This window comes from Mytilus trossulus, chromosome 12 (assembly GCF_036588685.1).
Source record: "Mytilus trossulus isolate FHL-02 chromosome 12, PNRI_Mtr1.1.1.hap1, whole genome shotgun sequence".
Lineage (NCBI taxonomy): Eukaryota > Metazoa > Mollusca > Bivalvia > Mytilida > Mytilidae > Mytilus > Mytilus trossulus.
The window spans coordinates 37,838,817-37,866,246 of record NC_086384.1 but is presented as its reverse complement, the minus strand read 5'-3'; the positions used below and the strand labels follow the sequence as shown (position 1 = coordinate 37,866,246).

The following is a 27,430-nucleotide window of genomic DNA, read 5'->3' as shown; positions in this document are numbered from 1 at the left end:
CTAGTGCTACTAACTCATAAATTAAATATGATCCAAAATGCAAGGAAATAAGGTTAAGGTCATATAAATCAGACTGGAAATACATGTACACCTTACAATCAATCCATAAGTAATGCTTTAAATAAAGTTGACCTATTAAACATTAAAGAAACAAACTCAACCAGGAAAACTCAATATTGATCAATGAACCATAAAACGAAGCCAATGTCAGATAAACGCTACCAGACAGACATGTACAACTTACAATCGTTAAATGTTTAAGACATAGTTTACCTATTGCATATATTATCTAAGAAACAAACTAAACTAGCAAAACTTCCTATTAACCAATGAACCGTGAAAATAAGGTCATTGTCAGATGACAATTGCCAGACAGACATAAATACATTACAATCATTGCATACACCTAATATAGTTGACCTATTGGTAAAAGTATTAGAAACAGACCAAAACACAAAAATTTAACATTAGGCAATGAACCATAAAAATTATGTGAAGGTAAAATAAAACATACAAGACTGACATGTACATTGTAAAATGTTTGTATACACCATATAGTGTAGACGTATATTGCATGAAGTTTTAAAACAGACCAAAACACAACTACACTATAACCACTGAACCATGAAAATGAGATCAAGGTCAGATGACAACTTCCAGATGGACAAGTTCACCTTACCATCATTCAATCATCATTTTAAAGATTTATTTAATTTTACATTTATGTAGCCAGATTAAATCTGCATCTACGAAATGATGTCTGTATCTATTTATGCAAGGTACTTGTTTCAAAATGGCCAAAAATAAAAAAAGCAAAATGTAAGAGCACAAATCTAAAAACTCCGAGGAAAATTCAAAACGGAAAGTATCTAATCAATGGCAAAATCAAAAGTTCAAACACCTCGAAGGAATGGATAATAACTGTCATAATCGATATTTGGTACATGCATGTTCCTACGTAGAAAATAGTATTCTTGAAAACAAACATACATGTACAAGGTTTTCCCATCAAAGGCATTTATGACATTAAACATCCACTGACATGACTGACAAGATATAAGCTTAAACTTTTTTCATGTAACTACACCAATTTTGACCAATAACTAGTACATGACTATTATAGAAGAAGTCCTAATACACGACATGACAGAAGTATGAAATATTCATTCTATATGTTATAGTTTAACATTATCACTCTGGTTAGCCCATCAATCTACTGATATATATTTTTAGTTATATCTTGTTTTCCTAGATATGCACTTGTTGGTTACCAAGTGTTCCTAAGGTGAAAGTAAAACACCCTTGCTTAAAAAAGTTAGACAAAAAACAATAGGAAATGAAAACAGAAATTTCACTGCAAATTGTAACGGAACTGACAATTCATTTTGGAAATGGCTTAAAAAAAACAAATATGAAATTATAAGACTTTTTTTAAATAAAATATGAAATTATAAATTTATTTCAATAGTAAAAATTGAAATACATTGCACCAAAAAGAAACATTTAATATAGTATACATGGCGGAGTAGATGTATAAACATGAACATATTTTGAGTATGGCTTTGTCAACTACTGCTCAAAAATCTTTAAATTTCTACCAGCCCATAGACTTTTTATAAATTGGAATATTGTTTGAACACTCTTTCCAAAAACAAGTGTTGGAACAGTATTTGTATATTTTAAACATGCAACAATGTGAAGGAATAATTGTTTCTTGAATATTTGTTGAAGCAATAGGTGTACATCCCTGAATACTAATCTAACACATTTTGTTGACCTGATCAATTTAAACAAGAATGTGTCCATAGTACACGGATGCCCCATTCGCACTATCATTTTCTTTTTAGTGGACCGTGAAATTGGGGTCAAAACTTTAATTTGGAATTTAAATTAGAAAGATCATATCATAGGGAACATGTGTACTAAGTTTCAAGTTGATGTGACTTTAACTTCATCAAAACTACCTTGACCAAAAACTTAAACCTGAACTTTGCACTATCATTTTCTATGTTCAGTGGACCATAAAATTGGGGGTCAAAACTATAATTTGGCATTAAAATTAGGAAGATCATATTATGGGGAACATGTGTATTAAGTTTCAAGTTGATTGGACTTCAGCTTCATCAAAAACTACCTCAACCAAAAACTTTAACCTGAAGCGAACAGACGCACAGACGGACCGACATAGGGAGGCACAGACCAGAACACATAATGCCCCTCTACTATCGTAGGTGGGGCATAACAAAAATTATATCATCATACTTAAAAGACAACTTTCGAGTTCGATGCATTTCCATCATAAAACTTTGGCTTTAGTGAACAACATACGTGGGTTTAGGGGCATAGTCACTTCAATTCCAATGTTTAGCGAGTGGTTGGAAAACTATAAAGCTATATTGCATGAATTATCTTGCAAATTGAATTCTCATATTTGTTTTTCAGCACTGCTGTCATTTGGGAATTGTGAATAAGTACCTACAGAACAAATATCAATTTTAGTTTAGACTCTTAATGAACTTTCATATAGTGCAGGAGTAAAGGCGTTCCCCTCTATCTGGTTAATGACATCGTAAAGGCATGCATTATTGATGAGTTTTTTTCTGGAGACGGACAAACTCGAAAGTGATCTATTGAAATACTATTAAAAACAATAAAAAAAAAATCATTTTTTAAGTGTTTACATTTTTGAAATTATGATCTGAAGTTCTATAACATATAATATTGCACTATCCTGATACCAGACCAGAGTTGGCAATAGTCTGGTTTTATGAGTATTGGCCAGAACAGTGGAAATACTTGAAAAACTTGACTTTTACTGGTTTTACTGGTGAATACTGGTTATTATGAAATTCTGTATCCCACTTATTTTCACGAGCTATTTCTTTTCGTGACTTTCGTGAGTAGAAAATTAACCCGAATACAAATCGTCACAAATATGTACAACTAAGATCTTTCCTTATTAAACTATATACCGCGAAATAGTTTACAAAGGGTGAAACTCAAAATAAAGTATCCGCAAAAATAAGTTGGTTTTACAGTACTTATCCAAGACAAAGTTTGAGGCTGTACAATATTATTAACTTCAATGTTTTTGAGAAGGTTTACTGTGCTTATAGGACTTGTGGATGGGTGGAAGTTTATGAATAACTTGAGACAGAGTGTTTATTGGCAGTATTTATAAATGTATTTTACATTTATATGTTTACAGACAATATGTACATACATTTTACCTACAGTATTAAACCAACTAATTTACGCAAGCAATATATTTTCACTAATTTCATAACAAAAAATAATTTGAATACAAATCATCGAGAATATGTAAAACATGGATCTTTTCTTATTTAACTACATCAAGCAAATTTAAAAATCGGGAAATTAAATTACAGCAAAATTCCTAGTAAGGACGTAACATGAAATAAGTTATCCACAAAAAAAATTGATTTACAGTATACCAGTACTAGATTCATTAATAAATCAAACATTTTCTATAACAACAATAATCTCTCAGGCAGTAAATAATAATAATAAAAAAATTAATTGCATATATTCATTTACATATTCCATTAATGGTATTCCTTATGAAAGGTCAGCACCAACTTGATATGGAAATGTTGTTTTATCTCCCTATTAGTTTGAAAAAAATGGTAATTTGAATATCTGACATCATTGATCATTGTCAATCATACCACATCTCCTCATATTTATATCATCAAATTTTGCAATGGTAATATTGCCTTAACAATACTCTATTTGGCTATTAGTAGAAATGTGGTATTCAAAAATAATTCTATTCCTTTAATCATTTATTTTAAGTTTGTATAATTTTCCTAAATACTTACACGCATATTTAACAAGCATGGGCTGATGTGCTTGTGTTCAAGCATTAAGGTTGCCACCACATTTGACCCAGATATTTATATCTGTTTGAAATATCATCAAAAAGTACATTGCTCTATTGTCTTTGCCCTTTGTGCTTACTCTTTATTTACAAATAAAAAGGTTTCAATATCTATTATAAAGTAGATAAAATGTCATAAGAATTTCAGTGTTTGGTCCAATAATGTAAGGTTCTTAAGAAAATCATCAAAAAGTACTTTGCACTGGGTTTTTTTTTGTGGTCTTTATTACTAAATTATAATCCTGGTACCTTTGATAACTATTTACAAACAAAAGATTTTATGATCCTAGGTATTCTTTAAATTACAGAATAATAAAATTCCAAAACAAAATTACATAAATATCTCTTATTTATAAGTAGTAGTAGTGTTTTACAAATATTTTAGAATAATCGCAATAAAATGAAGATTGTTAGAAAAATTGATTAATCAATATTTATTTGTACACAACAGAAACCCGAGAAAACATCATTAGAAATGGAAATATTCATTTCCAATACTTTTCTATATCTTGAAGAAGAAATTTTGAAAATATGGTTTTAACTGTGCAAATAAGAATTATTTTTGCAATACAGTTTAACTCAATTACAGAAAATATTATAAAAACACCACAAATGATGAAAAGGGGTGAAAACAGGTTGATCATTTGTCTAAGACAGAGAACTTGTCATTTCTCTAAGGTGACAGGTCAAAGAGGATTAATTTAAAAATAAATTAAGGAAAAAGAGGAAGTTTGTCTCCTAGAACTGGTTCATTGTCAGGTAATATAGATTCCATCACAGTAACAAGTGTGTTACAATATTTCTCTACCCGAGACAGTAAGATTTTTAATTCTAAAAAACCCCAAGGCTTGCCGATATTTTAAATAGCTAAAATTTAACTGTTGACAGTTGAGAAATGTCTTAAATACATGAGTTTTAATGGTGGAATCTGTTTCCCTTATGATTTTTTTTGTTCCTTTTCAAACATTTACAGAAAGTTGTGTTACCTATTTATGTGAAGTCATCAAGCATGGTGGCAATTTTTCAGGATGTCACAATAGGAAATTCAGAAGAAATCAAGAAAATTTTAAGTCATAATTAAATTTCAATCATTTGCTGAGAACAGACTACAGATATTTCACTAGTGAGGAGAAAAATCATATCTCACTCTGCTCAAGAAATGTGAAAATAACACAAATATTAGTGAACACATGATAACCCTGTTCAATTAAAAATCACATTACATCTTCATAATTTTTCTTCATACAAATCATACAATAAGGCATTATTAAATATCACAATTTTTTCTTTGGTCTTAAAGTAAATATTATAGCGTTGTTGATATAACTGGATTTAACCCATGAACAAGCACTGTTGGAGGAAGGTCATTGGTTAGGGCAGTAAGACTCAGTAGATATTCAAGCTGGCCGGTTGTGTCCTGAGGTGGTCTTGGTAAGTACATAAAAGTCACGGCAGTCTTTTTGGAACATTCTTTAACCCTAGTGTTTATTTTTTGAACTATATGTTCTGGTATAGATTTGTATAGAGTCATCTGGTGGTCCTCATCTTCAGATAAATCTTTGTACGATTCTCCAAGGTCCAAGGATATCGGCTGGATTTTTGCTGGAATTCGGAAGGTTTTCAAAACCTTGTCTAGTTTTGTTTCAACATTTTTACCTGCAACGCCTTCATTGTTGGTACACAGCATGACCCTAAGATATGTTTTGGATTTCCATCCTGGAACCATGTCAAGTATACATGCTAACTGAAGCATGAATAAACATGTGTCATCAAAAATACTAGCTGTGTATGGTCTGAATAAGTTCAAAGGCCATACATCAATATAATATTCAGTGGTTGACTTTAAAATCATAGATTTATCAAGCTGGTTAAAATGCCTACATATACAGACATTTTTCTGTAATTTTAATGAATCATATATCATCTTCACATAATCTGATGGGCTCTGGTGCTTGTGACTTCTTTCACTTCTAATTGGAAGGTTATCGAACATCATGTCCACATCATTAGAGGAATTAATTTCTTCCGATGAAAAGAATCGTCTTTTTCTCCTCATACATTTCACTAAAGAATCGACAGGTTTTGCATCATCATAAAATCCCAGGCAAACAGTATTTGGTTTCATTCCACCTAAACCTGAAAGTCTTATTAAATGTGCTAGACCTTCTGAAACAGTATTAGCCAATGTTAATTCAGCGAAGGCTTTCACTTTAAGTTTATCAATCAGACTCATCCACTGGGGATATTCTGTCTGAACTGGGTCATAATCAAATTTATCCAAAGACCCAATTTTAACATGGCCTACAATGAAAAGTCCTCCTTTTTTTATATCATTGATGAAATGAATAAGTTCACAGGCCTGTCTTGGATGGGCTACCATTAACAGTATTTGTGGTCTCCAGTATTTTATATGGGCTTTCCTTGGATCCAGCATTAGCAAATACTTCCTCACCTGAAAAAATAAATTGTATACTTAAGGTGGTACCCAACACTTTCACTAAAATTAATTTGGATAGTTTAATTTTCATAAAATTTTGACAAAGTATCTACTTTGACCCTTTAACAAAAATATAAAAATTTCAAAAATTTTGAACCAACCATTTTATCAGAAAAATTACACTGACCAGTTATATAGCAGTTTGACAAACACCAATTTTGATCACTGTTAAGCTGCATATTCCCTTTACAACACAGTAAAATTAAAACGTTTAGCAGACTTTACAGAGTTATCTCCCTGTAGTGTTAGGTACCACCTTAAATATCAAAAGGGAGATAACTCAGGAAAGATGTAAATGACCCGCATGTTCTTTTTTTCTTCTCCTAAATGTGCATGAAATATTAGCTACTGGATGTTAACACATCTTTGCTATGCTCTTTTTTCTGCATGCTGTAAACTCATAAATATTATTAGCCTGTATCTTTTTTTTAAGAATGTTAAAACAATTGACAATAATAAAAGATTTATCATTGAGATTTCAAGGAATATTGCCTAAATAACAGACCATCAAAATTTTAAATGCAGTGTCAATTTTTCAATAATGAAAATAAAAGTTTAAATACTCACTTGATGGAAGATCAAAGCTTGACTTATAGAGCCCCATTCTGATGGTACTGATTTAAAGTGAAGTAAAATAACCAATAACAGCATGACAATAATTGCTATAGAACTGTACATAGCGCTGACTAAAAAACACATGACCATTGATCCAATCATCCCCAGAACACAGGTATGCCAGGTGAATATATTAAACGTTGGCCTGAAAAATAATTGAGAGGTTTAGCTAGCTAAAACTAGAGGCTCTAAAGAGCCTGTGTCGCTCACCTTGGTCTATGTTCATATTAAACAAAGGACACAAATGGATTCATGACAAAATTGTATTTTGGTGATGGTGATGTGTTTGAAGTTCTTACTTTACTGAACGATTTTGCTTCTTACAATTATATCTATAATGAACTTTGCCCATTAGTAACAGAGAACTATATTTGGTAAAAATTTACATAAATTTACCAAATTAATGAAAATTGTTAAAAATTGACTATAAAGGGCAATAACTCCTTAAGGGGTCAATTGACCATTTAGGTCATGTTGACTTATTTGTAGATCTTACTTTGCTGAACATTATTGCTGTTTACAGTTTATCGCTATCTATAATAGTATTCAAGAATACCAAAAACAGCAAAATTTCTTTAAAAATTACCAATTGGAGGGCAGCAACCCAACAACCAGTTGTCCAATTCATCTGAAAAAGGACAGATAGATATTGACTTGATTAACAATTTAACTTCTTGTCAGATTTGCTCTAAATGCTTTGGTTTCATAGTTATAAACCCAAAACTGCATTTTACCCCTATGTTCTATTTTTAGCCGTGGCAGCCATCTTGGTTGAATGGCCAGGTCATCGGACACATTTTTCAACCTAGATACCCCAAAGATGATTGTGGCCCAGTAGTTTCAGTGGAGATTTTTGTAAAAGATTACTTAGATTTACGAAAAATGGTTAAAAATTGACTATAAAGGGCAATAACTCCTAAAGGGGTCAACTGACATTTCGGTCATGTTGATTTATTTGTAAATCTAACTTTGCTGAACATTATTGATGTTTACAGTTAATCTCTATCTATAATAATATTCAAGATAATAACCAAAAACAGCAAAATTTCCTCAAAATTACCAATTCAGGGGCAGCAACCCAACAACCTATTGACCGATTCATCTGAAAATTTCAGGGCAGATAGATCTTGACCTGATAAACATTTTTATCCCATGTCAGATTTCCTCAAAATGCTTTGGTTTTTGAGTTATAAGCCAAAAACTGCATTTTACCCCTATGTTCTATTTTTAGATGTGGCGGCCATCTTGGTTGGTTGACCAGGTCACGCCACACATTTTTAAAACTAGATACCCCAAAGATGATTGTGGCCAAGTTTGGATTAACTTGGCCCAGTAGTTTCAGAGAAGAAGATTTTTGTAAAAGATTACTTTAATTTACGAAAAATGGTTAAAAATTGACTATAAAGGGTAATAACTCCTAAACAGGTCAACTGACCATTTTGGTCATGTTGAATTATTTGTAGATCTTACTTTGCTGAACATTATTGGTGTTAACAGTTTATCTCTATCTATAATAATATTCAAGATAATAACCAAAAACAGCAAAATTTCCTCAAAATTACCAATTCAGGGGCAGCAACCCAACAACCTATTGACCGATTCATCTGAAAATTTCAGGGCAGATAGATCTTGACCTGATAAACATTTTTATTCCGTCAGATTTTCTCAAAATGCTTTGGTTTTTGAGTAATAAGCCAAAAACTGCATTTTACCCCTATGTTCTATTTTTAGCCGTGGCGGCCATCTTGGTTGGTTGACCAGGTCATGCCACCCATTTTTTAAACTAGATACCCCAAAGATGATTGTGGCCAAGTTTGGATTAATTTGGCCCAGTAGTTTCAGAGAAGAAGATTTTTGTAAAAGATTACTTTAATTTACGAAAAATGGTTAAAAATTGACTATAAAGAGCAATAACTCCTAAACTGGTCAACTGACCATTTTGGTCATGTTGACTTATTTGTAGATCTTACTTTGCTGAACATTATTGCTGTTTACAGTTTATCTTTATCTATAATAATATTCAAGATAATAACCAAAAACAGCAAAATTTCCTCAAAATTACCAATTCAGGGGCAGCAACCCAACAACCTATTGACCGATTCATCTGAAAATTTCAGGGCAGATAGATCTTGACCTGATAAACATTTTAACCCCATGTCAGATTTGCTCTAAATGCTTTGGTTTTTGAGTTATAAGCCAAAAACTGCATTTTACCCCTATGTTCTATTTTTAGCCGTGGCGGCCATCTTGGTTGGTTGACCGGGTCAAGCCACACATTTTTTAAACTAGATACCCCACTGATGATTGTGGCCAAGTTTGGTTTGATTTGGCCCAGTAGTTTCAGAGGAGAAGATTTTTGTAAAAGCTAATGCCGGACGACGGACGCAAAGTGATGAGAAAAGCTCACTTGGCCCTTTGGGCCAGGTGAGCTAAAAACAGGTTTAAATCACCATTTTCTACAATTCTGCACCAAGTCAGGAATATGACAGTCTATTCTTTTGATGATATGCCAGCTTTTGATTTTGTTGTACTTTCCATTTTGAACTTTCCTATGAGTTCAGTATTTTTGTGATTTTACTTTTTAGTAATGTTTCAGTTTTTTTTTTTATGATGGAAACAATATCCAGACAGCTTTATTTTTATTTTCCTCCAAACGAAAATAACCCAAAAAAAATAGTCATAAGTGAGGATGACAAATGCCACTATGCATGGTACCTATAGGATGCAGAGGCATGATGATTTATTTATTGTGGAAGAAAGAGAAGTGATACACAAAATGAGGTCTTCTCATTTAATAGTATAGATTTGTTTACAAAGTGTATATATATATGTAAAAGGTTATTTAAGGTCAAATATATGTCATTTTAAACCTCTTTGTGACATCACACGTAATTATAATTATAATATTTAATATTTAAGTACCTGAAGTTAGGAGCTGATGCTAACTCTAATGCCAGACATGCCAGATTGACTGAGGCATAGGACAGAAGGAAGAACACAGAGGCTGCTGGAGCTATGGCATTCAGTGATCCTACTAATAATACTATCTGAAATACACAAAAAAATCATTTATTACATTTTGTGCACTTTTTGTGAATTTGTCTTTTATCTTGAACACACCGACTTTTAACATAGGGTATCTATCATTTAAAGTTATATGATATTTAGACCAAAAAAAAAGATGAATATGTCTTATTTTTAAGAACGGCTAAATTTCATTAAAAAACATGTACATAGATTTTCTTATTATTCTCTAATTATCTCCCCTTGGAATTCTTAAATTTTGGGAGTTTGAATATTCTGTTCTTGTTTGCTTATAATATCTTTTAATTATAATAATGCAACCTTTTACTTCTAGACCTAAAGAAATAAATCAAATTTTCATGGCCGTTCAGTAACTATGAAAGACCTTCTTAAATTTCTCCCTGGAATCTTGTAAATAGACAGTATTTTGTAAACAACAGACAAATGGGATTTTTATTTTCCAACAAATTGAACTTTCAAAAAAAGTAAAGGCAACAAGTAAAGACATGCATTTTAACACTCTATTTGAGCAATGTAGCTAATAGGGATGAGGGAAAAGAAGAAATATATGAATATTCTACTTGTAAAAGCAACAAAATCTGAAGTCTAAGGGATATAACTCTATTTTTACTTGTTACTTGTACTAGTTAATTAAAACACATTTGTATAAATGTAATATTATACCCTTGACTAACTGTAGGAACAAGGGATTGAAAAGTAAAACCATTTGGCTAGTCAGTTAGGTTAAGTTTCATAGGTATTCTAACATTGTCTAAGCTATATATTAATAAACAAGGTATCACAAATTTCTGTTACCTGAACAAGGAACCAGGATATCAACACAGCAATGTATGGATTACCTCCCCTGGTAACCTTTGTAGCAGGCCTTAAAACCCACCCTGAAAATATATGTTCTTCATTTAAATGCTGAAAATCTCAGATATATGAATGACATATTAATCACAGTATGACTAATTCATGAGTTGTAATTGGTTTTGAACTAGCTTTCAGTGACTGCTAGTAAATTAAGGTTGGTACTTTGTGTCTTTTGTCTTTATGTAACTGTGTATTCATTATTATATTCCGTATACTAATTTTCATCAATTTTGTGGGTATCTGTGAACAACAAATGTTCCATCAAGGGTGTATGCAGAATTAGGCAGAACCATAAAATATAAAATCATAAAAAAATACATCTTTTGCTCAATGCACAAAAAATGGTACCCTACAAAAACAAAGGAATTCACAATAGTTGATTTTGTGCTTTCTACTAATTTGTTGTCGAGTGAAGCCATACATCTGATTGATTTTGAGTTTATACATATGTTGTACTGTTTTTAGATGTTAAAGTGATAAAACAAGTGAAACTGCGAGCTACTGCTCACTGATGATACCACCGCCGCAAGTGGATAATATAAATAGTGTAAAAATATGCAAGTGTTCGATAAACAGGAAGTTGTCAAGTGATGAATCTGAAAACACATCACACGGTATAGCTGACTTATATAAATCCTGAAACCAAAATTCAGAAATCCTTGAATTGTAGTTCCTGAAAAGTGTGACGAAAATTTTCAACTTGGCTATCATGTGTAAAATCATACAAGTGTTCGGTAAATAGGAAGTTGTCAAGTGATCAATCTGAAAACGCATCACACGGTATAGCTGACTTAGATAAACCCTGAAACCAAATTTCAGAAATCCTTGTATTGTAGTTCCTGAGAAAAATGTGACGAAAAAAAAAATAGTGTAAAAATATGCAAGTGTTCGGTAAACAGGAAGTTGTGAAGTGATCAATCTCAGAACACATCACACGGTATAGCTGACTTATATAAATCCTGAAACCAAATTTCAGAAATCCTTGTATTGTAGTTCCTGAGAAAAGTGTGATGAAAAACACACGGTATAGCTGACTTATATAAATCCTGAAACCAAATTTCAGAAATCTTTGTATTGTAGTTCCTCAGAAAAGTGTGACGAAAATTTTCAACTTGGCTATCATGTGTAAAATCATACAAGTGTTCGGTAAACAGGAAGTTGTCAAGTGATCAATCTGAAAACGCATCACACGGTATAGCTGACTTAGATAAACCCTGAAACCAAATTTCAGAAATCCTTGTATAGTAGTTCCTGAGAAAAATGCGACGAAAAAATAAATAGTGTAAAAATATGCAAGTGTTCGGTAAACAGGAAGTTGTGAAGTGATCAATCTGAAAACACATCACAGGGTATAGCTGACTTAGATAAATCCTGAAACCAAATTTCAGAAATCCTTGTATTGTAGTTCCTTAGAAAAGTGTGAAGAAAATTTTCAACTTGGCTATCATGTGTAAAATCATACAACTGTTCGGTAAACAGGAACTTGTCAAGTGATCAATCTGAAAACGTATCACACAGTATAGCTGACCTAGATAAACCCTGAAACCAAATTTCAGAAATCTGGTATTGTAGTTCCTGAGAAAAATGCAACGAAAAATATTCATGGGACGGACGCACTGACTGACGGACGGACAGACGGTACGACGGACTGACAGACAGACGGACAGACAGAGGTAAAACAGTATACCCCCCTTTTTTTAAAGCGGGGGTATAAAAATGTTCAACTCGAAAATAAATCCCTTACATACCTGTCTAAGGAAGGAGCATGGAATTAAAGGATAATCGTTGCCTGCTGTCTGTCATATGCTTTTTTTTTTTTGCATTTAAGAATTGAATGCTCCTTTTTGTAACTTCATTGGAATGTAAAAGCGTTGACGGAAGTACATTTTGTATGAAGTGCAGAAGCGCGTCATTCCAAAGATGTGCGCTCGGTCAATGCTTTTACAACCCTATAACATACCTGCCAACTTTTCAAAATGCCCATGGGGGTTTTGCTTGCAAGATGGCTGACATAGTCCTAAAAAACCTTCAAGGGGGTAGGAAATACATTTAAATAGATATAGGAAGATATGTGGTGTGAGTACCAATGAGGCAAAGCTCCATCCAAATAACAATTTAATAAAAAAGTAAACCATTGTAGGTCAATTATTAAAAAGGGGTATAGGAACAAAACAACAATAATGTTGTTTTTTGGCTTCTTCATAATTGTGGATAAAATTGCTCTTTCAAAATTTCAATTTGGGAGCCTCTATGGGGGAAATCCCCTGCAAATAGTGACTGTTGTAAGGTATGCTATAATAATTATAATTACATTTTTAGCTAGGATCATGAAAACACGATTTTCATCAAGTTTTTATTTAATTTACTTGTGCACTTTACTATGGGATCTTGTGTCATCAGATATGATAAATTTTATTGTGTGATGAAATTGATTTAGGAATAACGCAATTTTCAAAGTCCCATAAAATGTTCTTATCAATTAACGTAAAAATAACCTGTAAAAACCGAACCCTGTCAACACTGAATTCCAAATGCTTTTTGAAGGATTGTTAGTGAATATGTATTTAAAAATTACCTGTCAAAATCGATCGATAGCAATCAAAACAGAAAAGTATTTTTAATTATTTGCGTGATCTAATTAATAAAACACAGGATGACAGAGTATCCCAGATGGTATATGAGGTTAAATTAACAAGTGAGTTGTTATTACAAATTATTTAACATGTTTGTTTCCATGTATTCAGTATTCAAATGATTTTTTTTGGTGAAGGAATGTTGAACTGGTCAGCTGTCTCCATCACAGAAAATGACAAGAAAGGAAATTTCCCTTATATCAATTAAATGCACTTTACTCAAATGATCACAGCCACAAAAGCGTAACTGCCATTCTGTAGTGTAACTGTTTAATTAAATAATAGTTTAAAAGCTTTCACTGGATAAAGAAGTCGTGCAACACAACAAGGTCAATGGCTGAATTGGTCAGTGAATTAATGGATAAGAAAATAATTATAAGAAACTAAATCGCTCCACGTCGGACATCATTGAACAATTAATAGTTTCACACAAGTGCGATTGACAAAGTGGCGTTTGATTAATTTTTAAATAAAAATGTAGCAATATTTTCTTCTACTTAAATCAACAGGAAAATTAATTGTCGTCTCTTATGTCACCTATTATCCTTTGTCAGTAAGAGCCAAAGTTATTTTGGTGTCAACTTCCGTTAACCTCTATAATCCGAACACCTGTGAAAACCGAACAAAACACAAAGTCCAGTGGGTGTTCGATTTGGGCAGGTTTCACTGTATAATGAAACATAAATCTAATGTAATTATACAAAAATGTATTTGTTAACATTGATTTTTTTTGGACATAAATTAAGTTGTCATAAAAATGAACCACAATAATATAAACTTACAAAATAATTCATCATTTGCTAAAGCCTGTAAGATTCTAGATGCTCCAATCAGATTTCCTAAAGCTGCAGACAGGGTCGCAGCAAATATACCTATCAGTATGAATGGACTCCACAGGTTAATGGATTGTAGAAACAGATAATCATTCAGCAGAAGACACCTGAAAATAATATAAACATTTCTTGTTAGTTGTTTTTGAACAAAAATTAAATGTTATGATAGTCTATAAAGTTGCTGATGTCTAAATTCTAATATACGAGTCAAAATTCAAATATGTGAGACAATTTGAAAACTCAATTTAAAAATATCTTAAGGTTTAGATTAGAACTCTTTATGATTTTCAAATCACTTGCACCAAAACAGCGGTCTTTTCGTCCTGTCTCCTTTTTGTTTAATCATGTTATGTTCTATTCTGCTGTAAATAAAAACTTGAATAAAAATAAATAATCATCAAAGGACATGCTATAAATCCCCCTACCCCTTTTGCGTTCAAATCTTTATTTTGTATTTCTCGCAGAATAATATAATATACCTATCACAAGAAGCACCAACCAATACCATTAGAATAAAATAGGTCGCAAAAGTGAAAGTAACAGCTGACAGGGTGCCTTTAGGAATGGCTTTACTTGGGTCCTTTAACTCTCCTGTAATTAAAATAGAAGTATATAAATAAATACACACAAAGAATTGTTTTTAAATAAAAAATACCAACAACAACAAAAACAAAACTGCATTCACAATGAAGTAACCTAGTCATTAAATGGGAGATAACTCAGGTTCCCCTACAAATTAAAATGTGAAGTTATCTCCCCTGAAAATTTTTCCTATTTTCGTTTTTTTTTAACAATTTAAATCATAACAGTGTTATTCATTAAAATGTATCGAGAGGCAGTATGCTCTATAATGACCTTAACCTTTCTTGAAGCTTTAAAATTATCAGGAACTACAATTAAGTCACACAGCCAGCTTTTAATACATATTTATCAAGTTGCACTAGTACTTCCATTGACTTGCAATCCTTTTTGGGGGAGTCCTAATCAATTGGGGAAAAAACATGAATGATCAGTTCCTAAAGAATAGCCTATGGTCATTCTTTTTCATCCTCAGTAAATGACACAAAAAAAAACATTAAATTGTGTCCAAAAACAACTTTTCTAAATTTATTGTCTATGAACTAGCAATGAATCTATATCATAACTCATGAAATATAAATCAGTTCAAGGGTTCATAAAAAAATGTATTTTCTGGAATTAATAAAACTTTTTTTTCCTTAATACATACATACTAGAAGGCTTGTTTAGGTCCTAAAGGGCAGTATTTTTCAATTGAATTGATTCATATATCTCATGTGTTGACTATACAGTTTAGGTTTTCTCATTGTTCAAAGCTGTATGGTTGCCTATAACTGTTTTATACATGAACTTTATTTTAACTTTGGTGGCTAGTTGTGTTATTTGCAATCATAATACATTTCTTCATTTAAATACAAAAAATTTCTACCCCAGGAATAGATAACCTTTGATGTATTTGGCAAAACTTACTAGAATTTTGGATTCTGAGTGCTCCTCAACTTTGTACTTTATGTCCTTTTTAGCTTTATTGATTCAAGCTTCACTGATGAGTCTTGTGTAGATGAAACGTGCATCTGGATACAAATTTGTATCCTGGTATGGTTTTACGATAAGTTTATTGACATACTGCACCTTTGCTTGCAGCAAACATCAATCTATCATTTAAAAGTTCTTTTTCAAGTCAAATTAGCATGAAATTGTGAAGATGAAATGTGCATCTGGCGTACAAAATTTGTATCCTGGTATGGTTTCTACGATTAGTTTATCGACATTACATTGTATGTACCTTAGCTAGAAGCAGACGTCAATCTATCATTTAGAAGTTCTTTTTCATGTCAAATTTGCATGAAATTTAATAATTGTCGTGCATTATGATTAATTAATTGTCAAAATAATGTTAAAAATTGAACAAAATCTTTAAGTTTATGGAAAAAAGATTTAATAAACCAAGTTGTTTATATTTATACAAGAGTGTGCAACTCATCAATGGATAAAGGAAAAGTGCACATGTTGATATGTCCAAGATGATAAACTGATCATTGTTTAAGTTAGGTTGGCAGTCCTGTGGTGTATAAGAGTTTGTTTAAGTTAGGTTGGCAGTCCTGTGGTGTATAAGAGTTTGTTTAAGTTAGGTTGGCAGTCCTGTGGTGTATAAGAGTTTGTTTAAGTTAGGTTGGCAGTCCTGTGGTGTATAAGAGTTTGTTTAAGTTAGGTTGGCAGTCCTGTGGTGTATAAGAGTTTGTTTAAGTTAGGTTGGCAGTCCTGTGGTGTATAAGAGTTTGTTTAAGTTAGGTTGGCAGTCCTGTGGTGTATAAGAGTTCTACGGTTTGTGTGGCTTAGTCTTAAGTCTTCTGTGTTATGTCTTGTGTACTATTGTTTTTCTGTTTATTTTTTTTTCTGTTTTAGCCATGGCATTGTTTTCAATAAATGAGTTTGAATGTCCCTCTGATATCTTTTCCCTATCTTTTCTTACTAGTATATTAGAACTGAGGTTGAGTGTTTGAACCCCACTCTAAAGGTACAATAGATTCTAAAATTGCCAGTTTTTTATAAGTGTAAGTGGTTCTATCTAAACAAGAGGCTCTCAAGAGCCCGAATTGCTCACCTTAATTTTTTTGGTTAAATCTCTCATCAATGATTTTTTTTGGCTTTTCAATTTATTTTAATGTTCTTTGAATAGTCCTATTTTCTTCAAAAGCAAAAAAAAATCATTTTCTCCTATGTTCTATTTCAGCCCTAGGAGCTATGTTTCTTGACATACAAGGAAATAAAATATAAAATTTATACTAGATACTGTGAAACTCATTTAACCTAAGTTTGGCTGAAATTGATACAGCAGTTTCAAAGGAGAAGATTTTTTTAAAGTAAGTCGACATGATGAACAAATTGTGAAAAAAGTCTTTAAAGGGCAATAACTCCTTAAGGGGTCAATTGACAATTTTGGTCAATTTGACTTATTTGTAGATCTTACTTTGCTCAACATTTTTGCTTTAACAGTTTATCTGTATCTATAATAATATTCAAGATAATAACCAAAAACTGCAAAATTTCTTTAAAATCATCAATTCAGGGGCAATACACCTGAAAAACCAGTTACCCAATTCGGTTGAAAATTTCAGGACAGGTAGACCTTGACCTAATAAATACTTTAACTTCTTGTCTTATTTGCTCTAAATGCTGGTGTTTTTAAGATATAAGCCAAAAACTGCATTTTACCCTGTGTTCTATTTTTAGCCATGACGGCCATGTTTTTAGACGAAATAGAAAATAAAACACAAACTTTATTTTATACACCCTACTGATCATTCAGTTGAAGTTTGGTTGAATTTGGTTGAGTAGTTTTAGAGGAGAAGATTTTTTAAAGTTAGCAAATATGATGAACAAATTGTGAAAAATTGTCATTAAAGGACAATAACCCCTTAAGGGGTCAATTGACAATTTTGGTAATATTAACTTATTTGTAGATCTTACTTTGCTGATCATTTTTGCTGTTTACAGTATATCTTTATCTTTAATAATATTCAAGATAATGACCAAAAACTGCAAAATTTCCTTAAAATTACCAATAGAGTGGCAGCAACCCAACAATGGGTTGTTTGATTCATCTGAAAATTTCAGGGCTGATAGATCTTGACATAATGAACATTTTCACCACATGTCAGATTTGCTCTAAATGCTTTCGTTTTTGAGATATAAGCCAAAACTGCATTTGACCCCTTTGTTCTATTTTTAGCAATGGCGACCATGTTTGTTGATAGATCAAAACTTCGGATACAATTTATAAACTAGATACCCTAAGGAACATTCAGTTTAAGTTTGGAAGTATTTGGCCTAGTAGTTTCAGAGGAGAAGATTCTTGAAACAGTTTACGACGACAGATGATGACAGACGACGGACGACGACGGACGCCAAGTGATGGCATAAGCTCACTTGGCCCTTCGTGCCAGGTGAGCTAAAAATCAGTCTTAGGTCAAGGTAAACTTTAAATCATCCACGAACTATGAAAATAAGTTAATGGTTAGATAAAACCTGCATAATGGACATGAATAACTTTCAATCTTATTAGTATAAACAGACCTCATCACAAAATCTTAAAAGTTGACATGAATTATATTAAATGAGGTCAAGGTCAGATGAAGCTTGTTTAACAGAGATACACAGATTATAATCCTTTTATGTACCAAATATAATCATCTTTGCTTTAACTTATAATATATTCGCTACAAGACTAGTTATACTAAAAGCTAAAATCACAAAATACTTATTTCAAAACGTAAAGTCCCTAATAAAATGGCAAATTCATAAGCTCAAACACTTTTAAAGATTGAATGATTTTTAATGTTATAGTCACTTTTAAGCACCACATTTAGGCTATTTCATGGGATCAGTTTTTATTGGTGGAGGAAGCCATAAGTGCCCAGAGAAAACCATGACTTTTGATAGGAAAACTGAAATTCCTAGACATTAAGATTTGAGTCCAGTGCACCCACCGGAAGGGGGTTCGAACTCACAACCTCAGTGTTGACTGGCTAGTTTTAACAGAAGAAACTACTTAGACCACTCTGCCACCGAGGCCCCCACTTTTGAAGAAACTGATCTTGAAGAATCTGTCTTATAATTACAGCTTCAATACTTAAATAATCAAGTATTGGTTGAAAAACTTAATATCACCTAATCCTGAGTGAGTTGTTAAATTTCACAATCTAAAAAATATTGGATTTTTATCTTACATAATTTTTTCAGTTTTTATGAGAAATAGGACCTTTTTTTTAATTAAATCTTAACTTTGAAATATTTCTATAAAACCTTATAACAAACATTGTATCTAATTTTCAAAACAAATCAGTTTTTTTAAATAAATCATTTGTAAAAAAAAATATTGTTATGCTGTCATTTTCCATGTTCTAGGATTGTCATAAGTAAATTAATCATATAGATGAACTTGTATAATGATACACAGTTATTACAATATAAAAATTATGAAGACTTTTTATTTTTTGGCTAAGAAAAGGGAAATTATTATATAATTATCATGTAGGTTTCACTCAAACTACAACCAATAACTAAAGTCTTTTATTTTATGAAACAAAATTTAAAAATATTTATTAGTAGGCAATTATTCATGTACAATAAAGTGCCTTTGTTTATTTACAAACAGAAATGAAATAAATATGAACATCAGTTGCATTTAACAAAACTTTAGAAAAATAATAATTCTGAAATGTAATTTGAGAAAAGTTTTAGTAACGTAACAATATTGAAAATGAAAAAAAATAACTCACCAAAAAAAAAACAGTTTTCACTTTATGTCTTTGAAATTTTGAGCAAAAATATTATATATCTTGGTTAATAAGAATGTACCAAAACCTCACCCACCTACAAAATATCAATTTTCTGACCCTATGAAATTCAAGGCAAGAAAATCTGAAAACTAAAACCTGAAACATATTTTTCAAACATTATGTTTTTCTTTTTGTGAAACATGGAATCATATAGCTGAAGCTTATTTTTTTATATTGTGTTGCTGGGTTGCTGTTAATTGATATATAACTAACATCTTTCCTTATTCATATTGTTGAAACTTAAAAATGTGCTGGAACCTAACAAATTGTATGCTCACTAACCTGACATGTTAGCTCCATTCAGGATACCAGTTACACTACTGAATAAAATAGAAAATACTGTGGCAAAATCCATCTTGTCACGTGTTATGTAGTCTCTACCATACTGTTCTGAAAAAAAAAATGTCACAATTATTGGAGGGGGCGGTAAATGGGGGTATCTGCAAGGAAGTGGCAACTTTTAATACAAAGATCTGCCATTTATACAAATATTCAATTCATTTTAAGATAAGGTTGTCTACATGATATAAACAAGAAATGTTTCAAAAGTATCAAATGCCACACTTGCACTATCACTTTCTTTGTTAATTGGACCGTGAAATTGGGGTCAAAACTCTAATTTAGCAATAAAAAATACAAAATGTAGATAGATCATATCATAGGGAATAAAAGTACTAAGTTTCAAGTTGATAAGTCTTCAACTTCTTCATAAACTACCTTGACTAAAATAAAAACTTTAACCTGATGCATAGACCTATAAACATAGTATCTACTATCTTAAAACTACTATCTTAGGTGGGGCATAAAAATTAAGAAATGAACATTAAAAAAACAAATTGTTATAGGACTTGCAGGCATGATTTGATAATAGAGGTGCCCTAAAAATTACAAATGTTTGAACAGACACCAACCTTCACCCTTACATGAAAAAGAGTGTATGACCCAAATTAGAATGAGTTACCCACAATCACCATTCAAGGTGGAAATTTTAATCATGACCCAAAATTAATTATTTAATTCAAAATCATCATAAAGTCATGTATTTATATACTAAAATGTTAAATGAATATTTAATTCATATAATATTAATGGAAATTCAATATGATTCTATTCATTGTTTACCAATTTCGGTGTATTTCATGGGTTTGGGTAAACCACAATTCTAAATGTTTAAGGAAGTACATATTTCCTATCACATGAGTATACAGTAGGCTAGTGTGCAAAGTTTAATTTATCAAAACCACAAAAACAAATACTGTGAAAGTACTTTTATTCGTGGGGTACCAATTTTCGTGGTTTTCGTGGATGACTTTATCCACGAATTTAAGTGTCCAACGAAATAAAACAACCAATAAGCAAATCAAGACATGGGGAGATCCCCATCGATAGGTTGAATACTGATATGATCTAGAGAATATATTGAATAACGCCAAATCTAAGAATTCTTTAATAGCAGTCATAGAACTACAACCGCATGCATAATTATACCCATTTAATCTTTAATACCTAAACTGTACAACTTTTGATCTTTTAATTATCTCACAAATATTTTTGATCGATAAAAGTCAGATTTCCAGTATTGATATGCTAGTATGATAAAGTGTTCATTTTATATCCTCGTAGTTCTCGTACATATGGGAAATTATAATTTCATGCTGGGTTTGATTTTGATAAGAATTATTTGACAATTCAAGATACGTTAATAGTATTTGTTTATGTTACTGTTTTCTTTAGATGACATGTTTATGGCCTAATTAACGGTTCAATGGTCTTTAATCTGTTGATCACTTTATCATGAGTTAATAAGTGTCATCACTACAATTTACACGGATCAATGTTTACTTTGCAATTTCCTCAATCCAGACTTAATGTAACCTGTCTTTAATTTTATTTTTTTTTATTTCTAGAAAACTAAAATCAACGAATTTAAAAACCCACGAATATGTAAGTTTTCCTCAAACCACGAAAATTGATACCCACGAATTAAAGTACTTTCACAGTATCCAAGAAAATTGAGATTTTCCTTTAATCTATAAAAACAAGAATGTGTCCATCAATGTCTTAATAAGTACATGGATGCTCCACTCATACTAACATTTTCTATGTTCGGTGAAATTGGGGTCAATACTCTAATTTGGCATTAAAGTTAGAACAATCATATCATAGTGAACATGTGTACCAAGTTTCAAGTTGATTGGACTTTAACTTTATCAAAAACTACCTTTACTAAAAAGTTTATGCAACCTGAAGCAGTACAGAGGGATGTAAAGAACAGATATACAGCTAAAAGACAGACAAACAGATGCACAGATAAACAAGAATGTGTCCATTGTACACGAATGCCCCACTTGCACTATCATTTTCTATGTTCCGTGGACCGTGAAATTGGGGTAAAATTTCTAATTTGGCATTAAAATTAGAAAGATCATATCATAGGGAACATGTGTACCAAGTTTGAAGTCGATTGTACTTCAACTTCATCAAAAACTACCTTGACCAAAAACTTTAACCTGAAGTGGGACAGACGAACAAAGGAACGGACAGACGAACAAACAGACGGCAAATGGACAGACGAACGAACGGCCACGGACGAACAAGTGGACGGACGAACGGACACACAGACCAGAAAACATAATGCCCCTCTACTATCTTAGGTGGGGCATAAAAAAACATCATGCCTCTAGGTAGGGCATAAAATCATTTCATAGTACTACCTATGTTATCAATAATATACAAACCATACAAATTATCTTTAAACGTTGTTCCAGAGAGACCAGTATAAAAGGTATGATTAGCACACGATTCATTCCTCTTGTCTAACATGTCAATCCTAGGGTTCTGTATCAACTTTCTCTCACTCTTTGCAAATATACTGATGTATACTGACAGTGTACAAATCACAGTAATCTGGAAAATAAATATACTGATGTATATACTGACAGTGTACAAATCACAGTAATCTGGAAAATAAATTTTGAAATTACAGAAATTGTTAGGACTGTCCATGCAAAGCAAGGAACCTGTAATATTGTTCAACATGGGCAATCCAATCTGTCCAAATATACTGATGTCAGAGGCAGATTTAGGAGAGGGGGCCCTTTTGAGAAAAAAATGAGGTTGCTTAGGGAATCACTGAAGTGTGACAGGCGAGAGCCGCCTCTTAGGCAGTCAGTAAAGTCCCCACTGATGAAAATATCTGGATGTATACAGGAAGTCAGAAAGTGAACATACCACAGTAATCTGGAAAATCATATTTTAAAATTCAAAACTTCTTGTGCCTGCAGTCAAAAGCCAGGAACTTGTAATGTGGTTCCAACATGGTCAATCTAATCTGGGACCTTGGGTGGGGGTAGGGTGGTGGTTGGGGGTTGAGGAAGGACCTTTCAACAGATATTGCATTAGACCCCACCGTAAAAGCTTAAAAGTGATCCCTAACTAGAGCCCATTAGTGTTACCCAGTGGTTGTAGTTGGTTGCTGTATGCCATGATCTTGTTTTCAGTTTATTGTTGTTGAATAAATCAGCCTGTTTATTTTCTCTTTCTTAATTTTTCACATGTTTTAATCTCCAGTCTATTTATAGCTTACTGAGGCAAATGCATAGGGACTAGGTTTTGAATTTTTTTATTTTAGGTCTGTACAGAGTCCTGATATATTCACAGTACAGTCCTTTGGTTTTGTTGTCTCATTTGCAATGATCTTGATTTGTCTATTTAGAGATTTATTTCATTCCTCAATGAAATGTCAGCCTTCAAACTGGAGAAGGTGTGAACAATAATGGCAGAAGTAGATGATCCCAATTGTATCAAATGCATAGATACAGTGTAACCTGATTAATCTGACCCCCTAGTCATATGTTAGTTAGTATTCCAACATCCTGCTTTAACTGACACAATTCATGTCCTAAAATGTGATTATCCTTGCAGAAAAATCCTGTGAATTCTAACACCCTGCTTAATCAAAACTTAAATTCTGGTTCCCCAGTGTGTTGGGTAACACAGGTTACACTGTACCGGGTAAGCACAGCAAGTAGTCAATATATTTGAACCATTATGTATTTGATTTGTCATTGTCCACTTATTTTACCATTTATCTTTACTTTTGTTTTAAATGACTCATGCAAAATTCAAGATTGAATGCTGAACTCTTAGTACACATGTAGTAATTAAATGTAAAAAGTTTTTTAGGTTGATGGATTATATATTATGTCTTTTAAACTCTAATTCACATTACATTTTTATTCACAACGACAAACTAATAACTTACCATAAAAATAACTATTAAAGTCTTAGCAAACATACTCCCTCCAATCATACAAATGGCCAAACAGAAAAATAGGACTACAGATGAATACAAGTACTTATACCATTCCTTGTCGTCTAGAGGTAAATAGGCCCCTCCATCTGATATCATGCTTCCTTTTGGACCAAAACTGTCCAGGACAGCTTCAACGAATCCTGTCACGTAAAGTCCACATGCTAAAATATTGGCTACAAAAAACAAAAATCCAATACTGCCACCAAATTCTGGACCTAAAGCCCTGCTTATCATATCTGTGCTTTGTTAAGGACTGCTAACCTGACAGTTTACAATTAGCAGAAGAAATTTCTGCAGGTTTTCTGAAGTATGTTTCAGACTAAAAAGACACTGCTTGCAGTTTAGTGTTATCCTTACTAGAACCAAATTATAAAACCAAGGAATCTTAAAAGGAATTTAGTTTTTCTTGTAAATTTTAAGAAGGAAAAAAGGAAAAAGAAAATCAATATACCCCAAAAACAAAAGACTAACCTTGAACTTTTTGCAAAAGTCTTGACCAATCAATTATCATTTTTGCTGTTTAATGCATACATTGTATATATATATATCATTTAATATTTAACATGCCATTTAAAGTTTCTCCTTATGGTACCCTCTGTAATCAAAGAGCTGATAGCTCTGAAGTGGAAGAAGGTGAATAAAAAGTAACTTGAATTACCATAAAAGCAGCCCCACTTACCCAGGCTGCTTTGTTTCATTATTGTTAAAAATTTTTTTCTTCAAACAAGAAAAGGTCATAAGTACATGGATTTCCCATCCGTTCAATCATTTTCTATGTTCAGTTGACTATGAAAATTAGGTAAAATCTTTAATTTGGCAGTAAAATTAAGAAGATCATATCAATGTTATATATTAAATTGGTAGAAAAAATATACATGAAGCTAGCAGACCAGGGTTTATTTTCCAGATTAAGAATATTAGATGCTTGTTGAAAATTCCAATTTTGAATAATGCACAAAGATGGACCTTTAACAGGTTGGGAACAATACTCCAACTAACTGGAAGATCATCACAACCCACTGTAAAAAATGAGCACAAAAAAAAGTCATTTATATTCACATTATTTGATGAAACTTTTCCCCAAGAACTATGCATCTATTAAGTACTGAATGGTCAAAACATCATGTTTTTTTATCGACACAAATTTTGTAGTAAATGTAACCAAATGATGTAGAAATTGTGTTTTTTCTTCAAGTTTCCATCAAATTGTAATGTTTATAGTTCCCTTATTGCCTCTCTATTTGAATAAAATAAAATAATAAGAAGAATCTGTTTCTTGTTTTGTTTTGTTTTTGACAAATGATTGTTCACTGCTTGCAAATGAATCATTATATTTATATATCTTATCTGTATATATTTTTGTTCATGTCTCCATCTCCTTATCATTTGTAAATGTTTAGACAAATAAGAAAGAAATAAGCTCCACATGTATATTTGCAACATCGTAAATTAATTAAAAAAATAACATTCACTAGCACTAGTACTGCATGGATTTTAAGCATTATGAAAGTCATATTTGTAGAAAGCTTAAAAAGACTTAAAAACAGTGTAAAATGTCTTGCTATTTCTTAGCTTACACAATAAAATCTAATATATACTAACATTTACAAATTTAAATTTCAAGATTTTACTAGGAATTAATCTAACTACTAGACCTTTTATTAGTCTAGTTGCACATATTGTATGTTGACATCTAGTAAATACTAAACAAATTTATCATATAAACTTCAATGTCATCCTTGAAAGGAGGTCTAGATTGCTAAAATAATTTATAAATTTTATTTTTTTTATTTGTCCAAAATAATTTAAATTCATTTAATCAACATCATTTTATGATTATTTGATTAAAATATTAATCATTTATAGTCTTTTTACAATTTACATTTTTGAAAGCAAAATAACTGAAAACAGGCTAAAACAAAGGGAAGTAACAAAAAAGTATTTCAATATTCCCAATACACATCGTTTTGATAACACAACGGCAGTTAGCCGGAGGTAAACATCGTTGATTACCAGTATGTTTGACACCCAAGCTGTCAAGTGAAGCCATATAATTATACATCTTCTTTGATGTTCAGGTAAAATTTAACACAGGTGTCAATTACACCCGTACAGTAGTAAGAAATGATCAAATATGGGGTCTGAAAATTTTCATTCATGAAATATTTCATACACGGGAGTTTTTTCTCCTAAACGGGAGGACGGGAGGAGACCCCTGAAAACGGGATTTTTGTACTCCCGTCGGGAGGTTCACATGTATATATAAATACGAAGGGCATCTAATTCACATGACAAAGGAAAACCATGAATAAAGACAACACTTGATATATCCTTTTTATTTATATAAAAACAAAATTTTCTTGTCTGCAGGATTGCAAATTCGTAACTTCAAGGGCGAACTTGTAAACAGGGCGAGTTGTCCCGAATTCACGCATGCGTACTACAAATATCTACAGTTAAAACATCCTGTTACAAGTAAACAAATAACGTTCATGTGGACGAGATGAAATCTAATAATTTACATAAATAAAAGGGTCATGTTTACGATAGTGATTGTTTTACAATCATAATTTACAAATTAAATGATTCAGATGCCTAATCATGTGTAAAAATCGGTGTCAGGAATCTTAAGTTGTTTTGAAATTGTAATACACGAAATGAATGCGGCATACGGAGACTCAATGCCAAGGGTCGGCCCCTTAAGTTTCCAGAAGACTTGACGTCTTCTTCCACTAAAAATACTGAACATATTTTTATTTTAACATTTTGTCCAGGTGAGTTTAAAATACCATGATTATTCACTTTCCAATGTATATTTTTATTTTATCATACCATTTTTTGTATATTTTTTTATTCTATGATGCAGAATTAATTTTTTATTGCCAAGTTTGTTTACCCAAATCAGGATTTAATAATGGCAAGTTTATTTTTTCAGAATAAGGATTTTTAATGGCAAGTTTGTTTATTCAGGATTTATAATTGGCAATTTTGTTTATTCAGGATTTATTTTTGGCAAGTTAGTTTATTCGGCATTCATCATTGGCAAGTTTGTTTATTCATGATTTTATATTGGTAACTTTGTTTATTCATGATTTATTATTAGCAATTTTGTTTATTCAGGATTTTTTATTGGCAAGTTTAATTATTTAGGATTTATTATTGGCAAGTTTGTTTATTCAAGATTTTTTATCGACAAGTTTATTTATTCATGATTTAGTATTGGCAAGTTTGTTTATTTGTGATTTATTATTGGCAAGTTTGTTTATTCATGATCTTTTATTGGCAAGTTTGTTTATTCATGATTTTTTATTGGCAAGCTTGTTTATCTAATAATTTTTAGGCATGTTTTTTTTATTCAGGTTTTTTTATTGAGAAG

The 27,430-nt window shown here is 31.7% G+C and overlaps 1 protein-coding gene across 3 annotated transcripts in view; it reads right to left on the bottom strand.

Annotated features, from left to right (window-relative positions):
* Positions 1–1,412: 1,412 nt before the first annotated feature.
* Positions 1,413–27,430, bottom strand: part of LOC134692018 (solute carrier family 12 member 9-like) — a 50,922-nt gene continuing 24,904 nt past the window's right edge. For all 3 annotated transcript variants that reach the window (XM_063552359.1, XM_063552360.1, XM_063552361.1), the window contains exons 4-12: positions 24,004–24,290; positions 22,478–22,646; positions 20,022–20,129; positions 14,859–14,970; positions 14,329–14,486; positions 10,854–10,936; positions 9,936–10,060; positions 6,966–7,158; positions 1,413–6,353 (exon numbers count right to left, since the gene is read on the bottom strand). In XM_063552359.1, coding sequence (XP_063408429.1) covers positions 5,208–6,353; positions 6,966–7,158; positions 9,936–10,060; positions 10,854–10,936; positions 14,329–14,486; positions 14,859–14,970; positions 20,022–20,129; positions 22,478–22,646; positions 24,004–24,290 — 2,381 coding nt within the window. In that variant the 3' untranslated portion in view covers positions 1,413–5,207. The remainder of the gene's footprint in view (positions 6,354–6,965; positions 7,159–9,935; positions 10,061–10,853; positions 10,937–14,328; positions 14,487–14,858; positions 14,971–20,021; positions 20,130–22,477; positions 22,647–24,003; positions 24,291–27,430) is intronic.